This window comes from Panthera tigris, chromosome D2 (genome assembly GCF_018350195.1).
Source record: "Panthera tigris isolate Pti1 chromosome D2, P.tigris_Pti1_mat1.1, whole genome shotgun sequence".
NCBI classification, from domain to species: Eukaryota; Metazoa; Chordata; class Mammalia; order Carnivora; family Felidae; genus Panthera; species Panthera tigris.
In genome coordinates, this window is record NC_056670.1 from 45,752,780 (window position 1) to 45,768,236 (window position 15,457).

At 48.2% G+C, this 15,457-nt stretch overlaps 1 protein-coding gene across 4 annotated transcripts in view; it reads right to left on the reverse strand.

Annotated features, from left to right (window-relative positions):
- ARHGAP22 (Rho GTPase activating protein 22) overlaps nt 1–15,457 on the reverse strand; it is a 171,070-nt gene that overhangs the window by 100,700 nt on the left and 54,913 nt on the right. For all 4 annotated transcript variants that reach the window (XM_042959992.1, XM_015536606.2, XM_042959991.1 and 1 more), the window contains exon 2: nt 15,226–15,425. In XM_042959992.1, the coding sequence (XP_042815926.1) occupies nt 15,226–15,425 (200 nt within the window). The remainder of the gene's footprint in view (nt 1–15,225; nt 15,426–15,457) is intronic.

The window sequence follows — 15,457 nt, forward strand, 5'->3', positions numbered from 1 at the left end:
GGGTCTGGCAGAGCCCCCATAAGCCCTCCAGCCTCATAGCCAACAGCCAAACCCAACCCCCGAGGGAATGTCCTTTGCATGGTGGGTGGATCCTCTTTCTGGGGTCCTGGTCTTCCCTGTAGTTAGTTAGTTAGTTCCTTTGTTCGTTCATTCTGTGCCACTCCAGCATCCTGGTCTAGACCCCCGTGTACCCCCGACTTGCACTGAGTCATTTCTAAGGCCATTCCTTTAGGCAGCCCCATCTCACCGGATTCCTAAGTCTCTCAGCAGGTGGTGGGGTTGAGTCTGTGCCTCATGTCCTCAGCTAACACGTCGGCTCCACCCTGGTGAGGGAGCCTTGGGCTCAGCCTCTCACCCCAGGCCCTTGTCATCAATGTAGGCGTTCTAATGCCCGTGACCATGTTCGTGGGTCATGAACGAAACGCAATGCCAGGTTGGCAAGTGTCTGTGTAAAGGCCGTGCTCACTAGATTTAGTGTCCTGGCCTCACTGGGTCACCGTTGCAGGCTCACAGTGGTGTTGAGTAGTCGTCTAGGGACACAGGGGAACTAGTACTTGTGACTAGGGGACCAAAATGCTTACACAGTGGTTTTCCTGAACCCTCTAGTGGTGACAAAGCTCTGGCCAGTGGGACTGGGCAGGAGTGACCTCCAGCCTTCTCTCCTTCCTCCCCACACTGGGTCAACCTTGGAGGCCTTGAGAGACAGATAAGGCTGCCACCTGGTCCACAGCAAAAGATAAATTTTTATTGTGTTTAGGTGCTGGGATTTTAGGACTACTTAGCATTGTTTATTGTAACTAATTAGAAGTTATTTTGAGAAATTAAACTTTAGATAATTTTATCCCAAACTGCTCACTTGGCGCCACACACACACACACACACACACACACAAAGTTTTAGAATCCTAGTACTATTTATACATTGTATTTTTATGTAGGCCAAGCTGTTTAATTAATAAAGATTATTCTTGGGGCGCCTGGGTGGCTCAGTTGGTTAGGCGGCCGACTTCGGCTCAGGTCATGATCTCGCGGTCCGTGAGCTCAAGCCCCGCGTCGGGCTCTGTGCTGACAGCTCAGAGCCTGGAACCTGTTTCAGATTCTGTGTCTCCCTCTCTCTGATCCTCCCCCATTCATTCTCTGTCTCTCTCTGTCTCAAAAATAAATAAACGTTAAAAAAAATATATTAAAAAAAAATAAAGATTGTTCTCTCGCTCCTCTGATTGGATGTTGGGAGGGAAAGGCAATGAGAGATCAGGCCCATCTAATGTGGCATTAGAAGGCACAGGGAAATTGCCTCACTCTCGTGGTCGGAGGCTCTGAGCAGGGCTTGGAGGGACATCTGGGTTCTGGCCTCGAGCTGTGATGGCCATGTGGCACCCACTTCCTGCCTGACTATTTAGACTGGAGCACTGGAAGGAGCCCAGCAAGACTGTAGGTCGCTGTATAAGGGGTCACGGCTATCACAGCAGTCCCTGGCCCGTGCCCAGCCATTGTAGGATCTCCCCTGGACAGAGCATGAAAGTGGCCTCTCTTCCCCCATGGCTCACTGGACCCAATGGTAGGCCTCTTTGCCTCCTTAAAATACCTGGCTTTCCAGATGGAGGGCTTAAGGGAGAAACAGAGATAGGCCCGATCCATGTGGAGCCCACGACACTCAGTATCTGCGGTAGAGGGCTGGTGCATTCACATGGGAACCAGCCATCAGAGGCACATGCTCTGAGTTTCTTAAGGGGAGAGCGTCTTCACTGGCCACCCGCCTCTTTCCGGTATTTTCTCTGATCCAGGACTTGGGTGGATGTTGGTGTAGATTTCTGTCCCACCTTAGTGCTCACCCTGCCCTGGTTCTTTGGAGCCTGCCTGGTGGGTTTGGAAAAGCCTCTGGTGTTCCCTTTGAACTGGGAGCCCTTAGTAGGCATTACCACTTGGCCCCTGTCCCACACCGGGAGGAGCGGTGGGGGGCGGGGGGCAGGGTGCGGGACACAGGGCCTCTCCACAGCCCGGAGTCCTTGGCAATGAACCATAAGCCTGCTCTTCATGCAGTCGTCCCTGGCATGTTTCCAGCCTTCTGACCCCATGATGGACAGGCCATCCCAGAGGCTGAGCCTGCTTACTCAGCCTGGCCCATGCTTTGGGACACACTTCCTCAGAAGTTTGTTTCTGCTCAGAATCTGCACTATTGGGATGTGCTGATGCTGGGTCCAGGGGCTCGCCTTGGATGGGAGGGCCCATCCTTTGGCTGGAAATGGTTTGGTTCTGTCTTATTGCTCAAAGCTCTTCAACTACTGCTGTGCTCTGGGGCACATAGTGCCTCTGAGAGTGGCCACTGGATTGTTTAGTTGAGAACAGGTTCGTCTAAGAAACACCGTATGGATTCTTTGTACACTGACCTGTGCCTGGCTGACCTGTGGCGGTGACTGCCACCAAAGGGCCTAGGCCGTGTTTTGCTGAGAAAGGCACAACTCCTCCCCATCCTCTCAAAAGCTGCTCTTCATTCAGCAAATGCTCCCTCTGTCCTCGGGGGACCAGGCAAGGCAGGAGACCTACACGGACGCTCCCAATCCCCTCCATTTTGCTCAGTGGTCTACTAATGTATTAAGGAGTTGGAATGCCCCAAATATAATTAAAAGTAAGTTATTCTGGTCTAAACAATGAATGAAATATATTTTCCATGCTTCCTCAATGTCATTTGATTCATTTTTTCTGCCTAGTAATTGACAAAACTAGCAATTTACCAATCAGTCTTGTAGCTATTACTATAAATTAACTGGGTTCAACAGAAAGCCAAAGGATTGATTAAAAGTGGGAGACATTTAAGTACTATAAAAGCTAACATGCTTGCTGACTTAAATTAGCAGACACTGAGAGAAGCTCATTACATCTCCATGAACGGTCAGGCCACACTCAAGGAAACACAGAAGTCATTTTTAGAAGGCAAAGATCCGTTTTGTAGGCAGTGACATTCTGGGTGCAAAAGAATTCAGGGGCAACCAGACACTCGTCACTTGTGATTTATATATTCTTGAGTGTGTCATCAGACCTCTTAGTATCTTGGTTTTCTTTCCCTACAACAGTGGCAAATATTACCATATAATGATTAACGGTAGATACTCACGAGTTATTACTGGTCTTGTTATTTCAGGGGGGCCCACTTTCAAAACCACTGCTGTATTGTACAAGATAAGCTTTAAAACACATTATTTGTGGATGATTCCTTCAATCTTATATTTTTTTCCTTGACATGCCAAACGCAGGAAAAAACGGTTTTAACTAAATATTGTCTAAAAATTGTTTAAAAATGAGTTGGCTGCTGTTACCGATTTGAATTTACTAAGTATGTTTCTGTTTGATTTAAAGTAACTGACTAGAATTTTCATTTTTATCTGTTTAATAGTGGGGAGTTACATTTCTCAAATAGCTTCAAAAATATAAAGCTTCCTTTAAAAAGAAAGCCTGATACTTGATATTTGATATCTGGTATTCGAACCTAAATAAATGATGGCTTTCTCTTTCTAGAAGACTCCAAAGAGTAATTCTTTACAAAAGAAGCATTTGAAGTTGTCTCCAAGGACATCTTTTTTTTTAAGTAGCCTTCACACCCAGCACAAAGCCCAATGTGGAGCCCAATGTGGAGCCCAATGTGGAGACCAATGCGGCACCCAGCGTGGGGCCTGAACGCACAACCCCGAGATCAACACCTGAGCTGAGATCAAGAGTCGAACGTTTAACCGACCGAGCCACCCAGGCAGCCCCCACCCCCCACCCCAAGGACAGTTTAAACAAGAAAACATTTATTGTTTAATTTTTCTTTGCTGCACTAATGGTAATGTTACTATCAGTCCCCAGTTAGCTCATGGCGACTTCTGACCCCCTGTGGAGGGCACCTGTTTGCTAGCTCTTGAGTTATCCTGAGGCAGCGAGTGGGGCTTTTGCTGTATTCGGTACCTTTCCGTCATGCTCCTGTGTTCCTTCTCCATGCAGCTAGATTGGCTAGAATTCACTGTGGCAAGATCTATGGTAGCAGCTAGGGAAGTAATTAGTTGCTTGCCCTTTTGTGGACAGAGATTTGCAGGTGGAAAGGAGGAAGGAGGAAGAGAAGCCAGGCTCTCCAAAAGTTCTAGGGAAGTCAGGGGCAAGTTTACGAGCAAGCTTAAACAGGACCAGTTGGAGACACCAGCTGCAAAGGTCCCCTGGCATCAAGGTCTGTATCTATCAGCCCTCTTGCCACCAACCGTGCCTCCATGCAGACCTTTGCCAGGTGCAATGGTTGGAGCTTTTTTACTGAATAGCTGCCCAAGACCGAAGGTGGTGCCAACGGCAGGAACTCTGGGAAGCTCTCCTGGTCTGGCCAGACCCCCAGAGCTTTTCTGCTTCTTCAGGCTTGTGTTCTATTCATCCAGAAAGGAACTTCTGCAAACTTCCATGGTTTGGCTGACTCCAGTTACTGTGCCTCTATTCCTCTTTGCCTTGAAAGGGCTCCACTGGCGTTTTGGCTTTGAGGGTTGAAAGGGTACTCAGAGATCCTCTCTGGCCAACTTCCCATTCAATGACCAACTCTCTTTGAAGCCAAGTGGCGGTCTGGCCTCGGCTTGCACAGCACCAGGGACTGGAGCTCAGCCCTGACCAGAAGACCACTCCACTGAACAGAGGATTTTTCACATACAGGGGGACATGGAGGCCTTTGTGTAATTCCACTTGTCCTGGCTACAGCTTCTGGAGGTCCACAGAATAGCGGTAGTCTTGTTCACGTGAGGTACAGTGACCGAACGGGTGCCCTTCCCAGGATCTGTCTTCTCTGGATGATTTATTCAGTCTGTCCCTCACGTGGACAGGAGTTCAGACCCCTCGCCATCCTGGCTGTCCTGCTGCACTGAAAGTGTGGTGCCTCGAGGGGCTATCATGTGACAGTTGTGACCTGGTGTGACCACGGCAGAGCTTAATGGGTTTTCCTGTCCCTTGTTCTAATTTCTGTGCATCTCAATAACAACCTGCAGTCCCCAGATCTTCTGGCAACTATATCTCACTGTGAGTCTGTACTGGGCTTTTAAGCTAATTAAAACTCTTACCTCTGCCTCATTCAACCTATTCTTAATCTAGGTTTCTCTATTCTGTGAAATCAAGTGATTGTTTTTGAACCAAAGGGAGGACTTTATATTTTATCTTAACAATTTCCCATGAAACCAGCCTGTCAAAGTCATTTTGAATCTCTATGCTGTTTTCTGCCTTTGCTGTCCCTCCCAGCTCTGCAGATTCACTAAATGCATCTTTGGTTTTGCTCTGGGAAGCCACTGCCATGCTGTGAGGATACCTGAGTGGGCCACAGAATGATGAGGAAACATGTGCAGGAGAGAAACCACATGGCCCAGATAGAAGAGTGAGAGCAAAAGCAGAAACTGCCTAGAGTCTCAAAGGCCGAACCTGGAACTCGCCCAGCACCACTTCTGTCTCATCAGGAACAGAGGAGGGGAAATCGATTCCAATTCCTGTGGGGAGGAGCAGTGTGCACTCCGGGGAAGGCAGGAACGGGCGGTGGCCATCCTCGGACACCAGCCTATCACATACCACCTACAGTCGGTATGAACATTAAAGCAAGTTAATACATGCGAAGCACTTAGAACCATGCCTGGTTCATAATGCACAGAAGTGTTTGCTGTTAGCTAGATTCAAACCCAGGAAGTAAGGCAGAGCCAAGATCAGGGTCATGATGCACACCACTGGACTCGTCTTGCTTCATTGAGCTGGGTGACTTACTAAGCCTTCACTGGCTCCAATCCCACCCAGGGGAGAAGACCACCTCTAAGGTGTTGCCTACATGTTGAATCTCACTGTCATGGCAGCCCTTGTGGTCGGTGGTGATTCTCACCCCACACAGGGGAATGGTGGCTCAGAGCGGGAAATCCCCTTTTTTGGTTACTAGCTGGTAAGCATGGAAGCCAGACAACAAAAGTCTGTCCTTCTCTATCATGTGGGATTCTGTAAAACGGCTTGCTGGGGTCCAGACAGCGGGTGTCCATGGCAGTCCTGACACCCACTGGCGTGGACTCTTTATTGAAAAAGGCAGCGTGGACCACATGCAAGGCTGCTCTCAGGGAAACCTGTGGGTTTGGACGATCCTCACTTTCTGGATCTGTCACCTGCTTTTCCCATTTAATTTAATTAATTAATTTTTAATGTTTATTTATATTTGAGAGAGAAAGAGCAAGAGGGGGAGGGACAGAGAGAGAAGGAGACACAGAATCTGAAGCAAGCTCCAGGCTCTGTGCTGTCAGCACAGAGCCCGATGTGGGGCTTGAACTCACAAACCTTGAAATCATGACCTGAGCCAAAGTCGGAAGCTTAACCGACTAAGCCACCCAGGCCCCCCTCACGTTTCATTTTAGAAGGCTTCTTAGTGCTTCTTGGAGCTCTTCTATTTTAGATCCCATTTGAAGGATTGTACGTATCTTGTCTCTGAGAGTTTGGGCAGCACTGACACCCCCCCCCCATTCCCATTGTCTGGTCCTTAGCACAACCAGGGCCCCAGAACACTGCACCAAAGGTAGGAGCTTCAAAGACCTCCCCACATCTGCAGCTCATAGGTGGCAAAAATGGAATTTGAACCCAGGTTCTCTGAGTCCAAATATAGAAAATTATAGCACATAACCTTCCACTTTATCTTTCTGAGCATCACGTTCTCCATGCGTACAACAGAAATGACTTAGACCTGCCCTTGTAAGCTTGCTCCGAGCCTCAAAGGAAATCATGAATGTTTATTCAACAAGTGTTTACAGAGCTTCTACTCTGTGTTGGGCACTGCTCGGGACACTGAGGACACAGATATGAACAAAACAGACAAAATCCCGACCTTGATGAGCTTACATTCTAATAAGGGAACGCAGTCCAGTTACCTCCTTGCCAGCCATCGGGCATTTTACAAAAACAATCAAGTATTTTCCTACCGAGCATCCAACACAAGGCTGGGTCAGAATTCACTCATTCATTCAATTTGTTTCTTCATCCATCCATCCATTCATTCAATTATTCACATAAGTGTCAAATATTACCAAGAATCAGGTATGTACTCAGTGCGGTGCTAGGTGGTGGGAAAAGAGAAAGGGTAAGTAAGATAAACCGTGGCCCCGTCTGAATGAAGTTTACAGTCTAGAACGGGGAACAGACATTAAACTCAGGAAGTGTTATAAAAAAGCAGCAGCAATATCAACAACAGCAGCAGTCGTCGTCGTCATCATCATCATCATCATCATCATCCTCTTGGGCTGGTTTGAGCAACAGCTCACAACCTACGAAGGATGCTCAGTCAGCGTGTGCTAAATCAACTCCAGCTGAGCCCGATTCACAAGGTCTAGACGTGAAGCAGCGTCTGACGCATGGGCCGCTCTCTGCCTTGCTGTGAGCACGGGCTGGGCTCTGATCGGCCTGACAGCATCTTGATTGTGGCCCCCAGACAGGGCTGAGATAAGGGGGGGGGGTGCTGGGTAGAGTGTCACACAGGCAAAGTTGGGAGGTTCTACAGGCTGACATTAAGCGGCACAGCAAAGAGCTGCTTCCTAGTGGTCCTGCTGCACATCTGTCGGCCTTCAGGCGCTATGGTAGTGTACCCACTAGCCTAGGCCTGATGCCAGCCCCCCACTTCCCTCATCCGAGGAACCCAGGCACCTTCTCCAGGGGCAAGGACCCGAGGAACCCGCTCAGGACAGCACTGTCTTCCCCTTGCACAAGGCAGAGGCTAGGGCTGACTGGCTGCATGCTGGCACATTCCCTGTGACCTTCAAGCTCTAGGGTCAGATGGCCTCTCTCTCCTCCCCAGAGGTTTCCTCTTTCTTTAAGATTTCTGGCTCCTGACTGTCCAGTGTTAATGTTTGCTCCTAGAAGTACATCTGCTTTCCCATCCATCTTGTCTTTCCTCCTCCCAATTCCAAGCTTTTACTCGAAATTAAATCAAACTTTAAATCAATCTCCTCTCCCAAGGCCAAGCTTCCCATCGCTTATCCCCCTGGAAAAAACAAAAGCAAAGCCAGCCCCTTCTCCAGGTGATTGTTTTTAAAAATTTTTTTTTAACGTTTATTCATTTTAGAGACAGAGAGAGACAGAGCATGAATGGGGGAAGGTCAGAGAGAGAGGGAGACACAGAATCCGAAACAGGCTCCAGGCTCTGAGCTGTCAGCACAGAGCCCGACACGGGGCTTGAACTCACGGAACTCGAGATCATGACCTGAGCCGAAGTCGGTCGCCCAACCGACTGAGCCACCCAGGCGCCCCTCCAGGTGATTGTTAAATCACCTCCACTAATGCCTGTGGTGCATCAGCCAACCTGGGGCGTAGATTTGAGACTCTGTCACCCCAGGCTGCAGCTGTCACCTGCCACACTTTCTCCCCTGAGGCTCCCAAGGCCCCCACCCCCTTGCTCCTGCGCAGGGCAGGTTTTCTAGACACACCCGATGTTAGGACAAGAGCCCCATCTGAATGGTCATTCTGCCTCCAGCCTGGCCCCCTCTCATCCCCTGCCGTCCTGGTGCTGGAAGATTTCCCTCTCAGAGCTCTGAGGGCCAAATCTGAGCCCCCAAACCTTCAGAGCCCGTCAACACTGTTGACAGAATGAGGACACAGGCTCCCAGACGTGGCAACGAAGCCCCTCCACATCCAGCTTCTGGTATCCCGTCCACAGTTTGTGTTTCCGCCAATGCGATGAGCCTCACACTTGGACTTCAGAGACTGTGCTCCTTCTTGGGCGCGAGCTGCCAGAAACCCCCACCCCCACCCAAGTTCACTTTAAATGCATTTTCTGAGCACCCCCCAATGTGTCAGGTCAGCTCTGCAGAGGCTGGCTGGGCTTGATGACTCTGTCCAGAAGCGGACAACCCTCAGCTGAAGGACAACCTTCAAACCCTCAGCTGATCCCCCGTCTGGTTACCTAAAGAAGAAAGAACTCTCTAGGGCTGCGTCCCTGTCACACTCCTTTTCTGGTTTTAGTTTTTCTTTTCTTGTTTTAATTAAAAACATTGTAAAATATGGATTTCAATGGGTATCGTCTCACTGTAAGACACGAAAAGAATACAGATAAATCCCGAGTGTTTTGGTCACCACCTCACTCTCTGTGCCCTTCCCACAGCTTGTATTCCGAAGACTCCCCAGCTAAATTATTTCAGTTTATTTCACCCACTTTTTTAGTTAAGGTTGCACAACAATACAGTCAGATGAATCAAACAGTCCCACAACGCTTGGCATAAGGCAGCAATTCCTTCCTCTTCCACGTTGTCCGAATCTCCGTCACTGTTTCCAGCTCTTTCTGCCGGGGCTTTTCTCTTTCATTTCTTATGTTCATTTCAAAATAGTATGCTTACATTATTATGTCTTGTATTAAAATTCTAGGTATTATCTATGCAATTCCCAGCATGGAAGGCTGAGATTTTGCTTTTTTCATGTCCCTGCCCCTAGATGGGCACGTCCTGCATCTTCCTGCACCTTCCTGCACCTCCACGACAAGGCTGGTTATGGCAGTCGGCACTCAGGGCTTATGCTCCCCTGCCAGAGACCTAATTTTGCGGAAGCGTCTAAGGATTCTTGTCTCTCCTCTTTCTAGAACTCCTCCCATTCAGACACTGGGCTACCTCTCCTTTTTTCCTCTGGATTGTTCCTCTCTTCTTTCTGGAAGATTGTGTCATGTTTTCCCTCCAACTCTTCCCTTGGGGGTTCGTTTCTGATATTTTATTTTTGGATTCTGGGAACTGGTTTGTTCTCTGACTGTCCATTTTACTGGTCTGTCTCTGAGGAAGTCGTGCATAGTTTTATATAAAATTTCCCCCCCTGCATGGTTTTTGTTCCCTCTAACTCTTTTTTTCCTCCCTCCCTCCCTTCCTTCCACCTTTCTTTTTTCTTTCTCTTTCTTTCTTTCTTTCTTTCTTTCTTTCTTTCTTTTTCTTTCTTTCTTTCTTTCTTTCTTTCTTTCTTTCTTTCTTTCTTTCTCTTCTTTCTTTCTTTCCCTTCCTTCCTTCTTTCCACTTTTCTTTCTCTCTCTTCCTTCCTTTTCTTTCTTTCTTTCTTTCTTTCTTTCTTTCTTTCTTTCTTTCATCTTTCTCTTTCTTTCCTTTCTCTTTCTTCTTTCTTTCTTTTTCTTTCTTTCTTTCTTTCTTTCTTTCTTTCTTTCTTTCTTTCTTTTTCTTTCTTTCTTTCTTTCTTTCTTTCTTTCTTTCTTTCTTTCTTTCTTTCTTTCTTTCTCTTTTCCTTCCTGCCTTCCTTCCTCCCTTCCTTTCCTGTGTATGTGTCTGTCCTTCACATGAGATTCTTTCCTTAAATAGGTAGTGACCCAAACCTTTTCATCCCTGCTTAGGACTGGTTCTGTAAATAGTGACCAGAAGCTGTATGAGGGGCCGTGAGGAACTGTCTACATGACAGGCCAACAGAGAGAGATGGGCCAGGGCTGCTTCCCTTGGGGAAGCGCTCCTGTCAGTATATATGTGTGTGTGTGTGTGTGTGTGTGTGTGTGTGTGTGTATGTGTGTGTGTGTGTGTATATATATAGACATGTATGTGTGTATGTGTATATATATATAGACATGTATATATATATACATATATATACACACACACACATATATATATATATATATATATTTTTTTTTTTTTTTCTCGGCCTGTCAGATTCTTCAGTGAAAGTTCTTCATTTCCTTCCTGAGGGCTATTCTTGACTGCTGGGGCCTGGGAGCCACATGTGGGATGGAGACTGGGGGCGGTGGGGGTGGTGCTAAGTAACTGGAGCCCATCAATCCCCGGTGCTCCAGCAGGCCAGCATCTTCAGCCTGGAGTGCCCTGCTCCCAGCCCTCCCAGAGAACCAACTCCACTGTTACAGAGACGGAAGGCAGTCAGGCTTTCTGTGGGGTTGCTCAGGAGATCTGCGACCTAGTTGCTTTCTACGCTGACCTTCCACCAGTTCTCCTGTTTTCGGCTCCTCTTTTGGCCTCGTTTCCGGAGATATCTGGCCTTGCCAATTCCTGAATCTTTGGTGGGAAGTGAGGGGGCGCTGCTTTGCAAACCAGACAGATCCTTGTGCTGTCCTAGTGCGGGCTCAGACTTTAGCTCTCCTGGGTCTGCTGAATCAGCCACGTCTTGCCCATCTGTCTTCTAGCATCCGGGATGCTGTGGGGGGCTGTCTCCCCCCTCCCTTCTACCCAGGTGTGTTCACACCTTCAAAAGCGCCAGTCAGGGCTCTACACTGGAGTTGCGGGGTTTTTAAATCTAGTCATCCTTAACTAGAAGTTTGATTTAACTTTTGATTTCCTTATTACTTTAGGAAGTATTATGAAGTGGGTGTTTTATTTTCACATGTATAGAACTTCTCTCTCTCTCTTGCATACACGCCCCCACTCAGTATCATTTTGCTAATTTAAAAGTCTTTCTTTTGTCCTACAGTCAATGAATGTGTCCCTGTAATTTCACTTTTTGAAAAAAAATTGGAGAAAAATGAGCATTGGTTTTCTTTGTTTATGTATCCTTCAAAGCTGTGTCATTAAGAGCATAAAAGTTTGCAGGTGCTCTATTTTCTCGGTATGTTATTTATATTATTATGAAATATTTCTCTTTGTTCCCATCACCTTGCATTCTATTATATTTGATTTTGATGTTGCTAAATCTGCTCTCTTTCTGATCGCATTTGCTGGCTTATCTTGTCTCCATCGTTTTGTTTTACAACCTTGTTGGTTTTTGCTCTTTTTTAAAGCCAGTCTTCCACTTTCTGTCATTTAAGAGACCGACGAATCTGACATTTGTGATGATGACACTTTGTTCCTAATCCTTGCCATCCTATTCGCTTATTTTTTGTGTTCTATTTACCTTTCCCTCTTGTCTTTTTTCCTTTCCTCCATTTTCCGCCCATGTGTTGAGCTGATCACATTGAATTTGTTACATTTTCCCCGTCGCGTGTTTTGGAAGTTATACTTGCCATTTCTGTCCTGTTCCTTTTCTATTCAAAACCAAGAGACCCACAAGTGAAGGACTTGGGTGTCAGATCACTAGACTGAGTCCTCGAACGGTGGAAACGGACCAGGCTGCTCAACAAAGAATGTGGTAGGAGGTTTCATGGCTCAAGAAACACTTCCAGCAGAAGCTAAGACCGCTAAGACGCAAAAACCTGGAATCTTCTATTAGTAACCACAAGGTCTGTCTGCTGGAGAAGCCATCAGGGGCATGTGCTGGGAAAAGCGGTAGGGACAGGGGCACACTTCCAGGTTCTGCCCTAAAGCACTTTTGCCTTATCTTCCCGTGTGAGTCCATATGGCCCCTTTCCTCCATCTTGACTTTCCCCATCTCTAGCTCTTATGTTCTCCGCTGATCCTCCCGCTAGTGAGAAGGGGAGAAGGGAAGTGATGGGGCTCTGACAGAGAACAAGAGCATGGGCCGAGAGTTATCCTCATCACGTGTTATGTGCTCTGGGCAGCATCAAGGGTAGCTGGACTTCCCTCCTCTGGACAATTACATCTGCTAGACAGATGACAGGCTGTCTGTCAGGAGGGTGCTTACTGCCTGGGCCCTTCTGTCACTGTAAACAGTGAGCAGGGCACATTTTTCCAGGAACCAGATATTGGGAATTAGTCCATTACATGTAGCTCATGCAATTAAGTGGAAATGTGTGGGCTATTTTGCCAGCAGGCATGCAGGTTTGAGATCATACTGTATAAGCTAAGTGAGTCAAATTTAACCAACAGTCTCCTGGAGACTGGGGACCTGTGTAACAGGGCTACCATCAGGCTTCATGGGGGAAGGAATTATGGGACGAAACAGTGTCCTGTGAGGATTTGAGAGTGTCGGCCAGGGGCCAGAACAGGGGCCCTGGGCATGACACTGGCATCTGTTGGGAGACACTGTCTCCTTTTAGAGATGCAAAGGCTCTCTGGCAGTGAATGCCCTGGTTTAGTTTGGATTGGGCCCCAGGCTCCTCCAGGCTGGTGGCTGAGGACGCGGACACCGCCATGTTATTAGTTGTTTCTACTACAAGCCACTGAAGTCTGGAAAAGATGAAAGGGGAGGGAGGGGAGTGTCCAGTTCAGGAAATCCGGGAGACAGAGCTTCCTCATGGAGCTGGAGCTGATGGGAGATGGGAGGAGGAGTATGTGGGGAAGCCCGTGGCAGGGGTCCATACATGGCCCGGGTCACCTGAGTATGTTCCTTTTGTCCCCTGGGCTTGCCCAGCATCAACATGGAGTTCTCCCAGGAGACAGCGCCATGGGCTAGGCCAGGAGGGGATGACAGGAGGGGCCACAAACAGGGTCCTAAGATGCTAGGAACCCTGGAATTTTTCACAGTCACCAGAGTGACCTGACGGTCACATGTAAGTGTCACTGATGGGTCCGCCAGAAAAGCCATCGTTGAAGGGCCAAGGCTGGTCTTGAACACAAAGAGTAAAGGCCAAAAGGCAAATGGCGGTGGGCAAGCTGGAAGCGTGGTGCCCAGTCTTGAAAGTGGGCTCAGTGGTAGGGCTGGGGAGGTGGGGAGCAAGGCAAGGGCAGGGCTGAAGAAGCATCAGATAGGCCATGTGCTAGAATTTGCCATCAGATATGTGTATGTGCTACGAGCTGATCCTTAGCGCATTTCTGTGGCATAGGGAATAATGTCTCCATTTAGCAGTGAGAAAAACCAAAAGCAAAAAAAAGTAAGTGACTTATCCCAAGTCATAAAGCTAGTGTGCTAGATCTAATGCAGATCAAATTCAGATCTGCCTGACCCCAAAGTTTCTGTTTGTTCCACTCAACGTCTCTGGGAGCTGTGTTCCTTCCTTATGAAACCAAGGAGTCTGGACAAGATCAGGGTTTCTTAAGCCGTAGTTCAGAACCTTCTTCATGATTTGTGTCTTCCCTACCACTCCTCGGTGCTGGCATTTATGGAAAAGTTTTTTAGTCTTACTCAGTAGTTATTTTTTTATTCTGGTAAAGTATGCATAACAGGTAACTTAGCATTGTAACCATTTTTATTTCTTTCTTTCTTTTTAAAGAAATTTTAATGTTTATTTCTGAGAGAGGCAGAGTGTGAGTGGGGGGAGGGGCAGAGAGAGAGGGAGACACAGAATCCAAAGACACAGAATCCAAAGGGGCAGAGGGAGAGAGAGAGACACAGACACAGCTCTGCGCTGTCAGCACAGAGCCCGATGCGGGGCTCAAAGTCACAAGCTGTGAGACTATGACCTGAGCCAAAGTCAGACACTAAACCGACTGAGCCACCCAGGTACCCCAACATTTTAACCATTTCTAAGTGTACAGTTCAGGAGCACTAAGTACATTCACATTGCTGTGAAACACTTTTCAATTTTAACTGAGATGTATTTTAGAGGGGAAAACGTGATATCACTGTCATGAACGGAACCCAGTACTACTTTCCACAAACAGAAGTTAACCATTAGAATACTACAGTGAAGACAGAACGTATGCACTATTGCCACTGAAGGCTCTGAGATGAGGCCAGCTCCTCCCTGTCCCCGTCCCTGTCCCCATTTTTTAAGGGAGGATCCCAAACCCTGGAGATGGCTAAACATATGCCTGCACCCAACAGATGCTTCCTCCTTGAGAGACTCAGAAGAACTGAAAGAGGGGTGGGAAGGTCATCTCACCGTGATGTCCATGTGATCCCGTGCTGTGCCTGGGTCCCTCCTCCCACCTTGCCCATCACTAAGCACCCTCTCTGCACCCCCTCCCAGACCCCATCTCCACACTGTGGGAACTGCTGACATGTGCACAGACTCCCACCCACCTGACCTTGGATCAGGTGGATCGTGCAGTATTGGTGGAGAACAGGAGGAGCCACTGAGAGGCAGAGGCATTGGACATAGGGGTTCCACAGTGAGCCGGATTTCAGTTTAGGGTTAGATTCGTCTTGGGTGCCCACCTGGGAGAGTGGAAGTAACAGGAGCGTTACCAAGAGGCTGAAAGGAATGCAGGGAAGGTTTGTTTTCCTTAAGTTGTACAGAGAGGCTCTCTATCCACATTATACGGAGACCTTTGCCTTGCTGAAGCTGTGGCCGTGCTTCAGTAAAACAAGCTGTGATACCAGGAACATGGGGGCTGGGAATAACAATCACTTTGGAAATCCTGGCTAAGTGTCACCGTGAGTGAGGTCAATGGCTTAGGGGCTGGAGGAGTGGAGGTCCTGACAGGAGGGTCTCTGCCTTCTCCCCTCTCCTGGGCCTAGTTAGCCCTCCCTCGGACCCTGCCGTGATGCCCCAGGACACAAGACACGTGCTTCTCACCTGGGGCTTGGTCTCATCTTTGTCCTTGTAGTAGAAAAGCTGATCCCCACGCAGCACGAACCAGCGCGGCTGCCAGTTCTTCATGATGCTCCTCTGCTTCTTCAGCCAGCCCTCCTTCAGTATGGGGCCCAGCCTGTGGGGGCATGGCGGCCGCCCAGGGCTCCGGCTCTGCTCCCCCATCACCAGGCTTTTGGAGCGGGCTGGAAGCCAAGAACACACGCGATGAGTATGA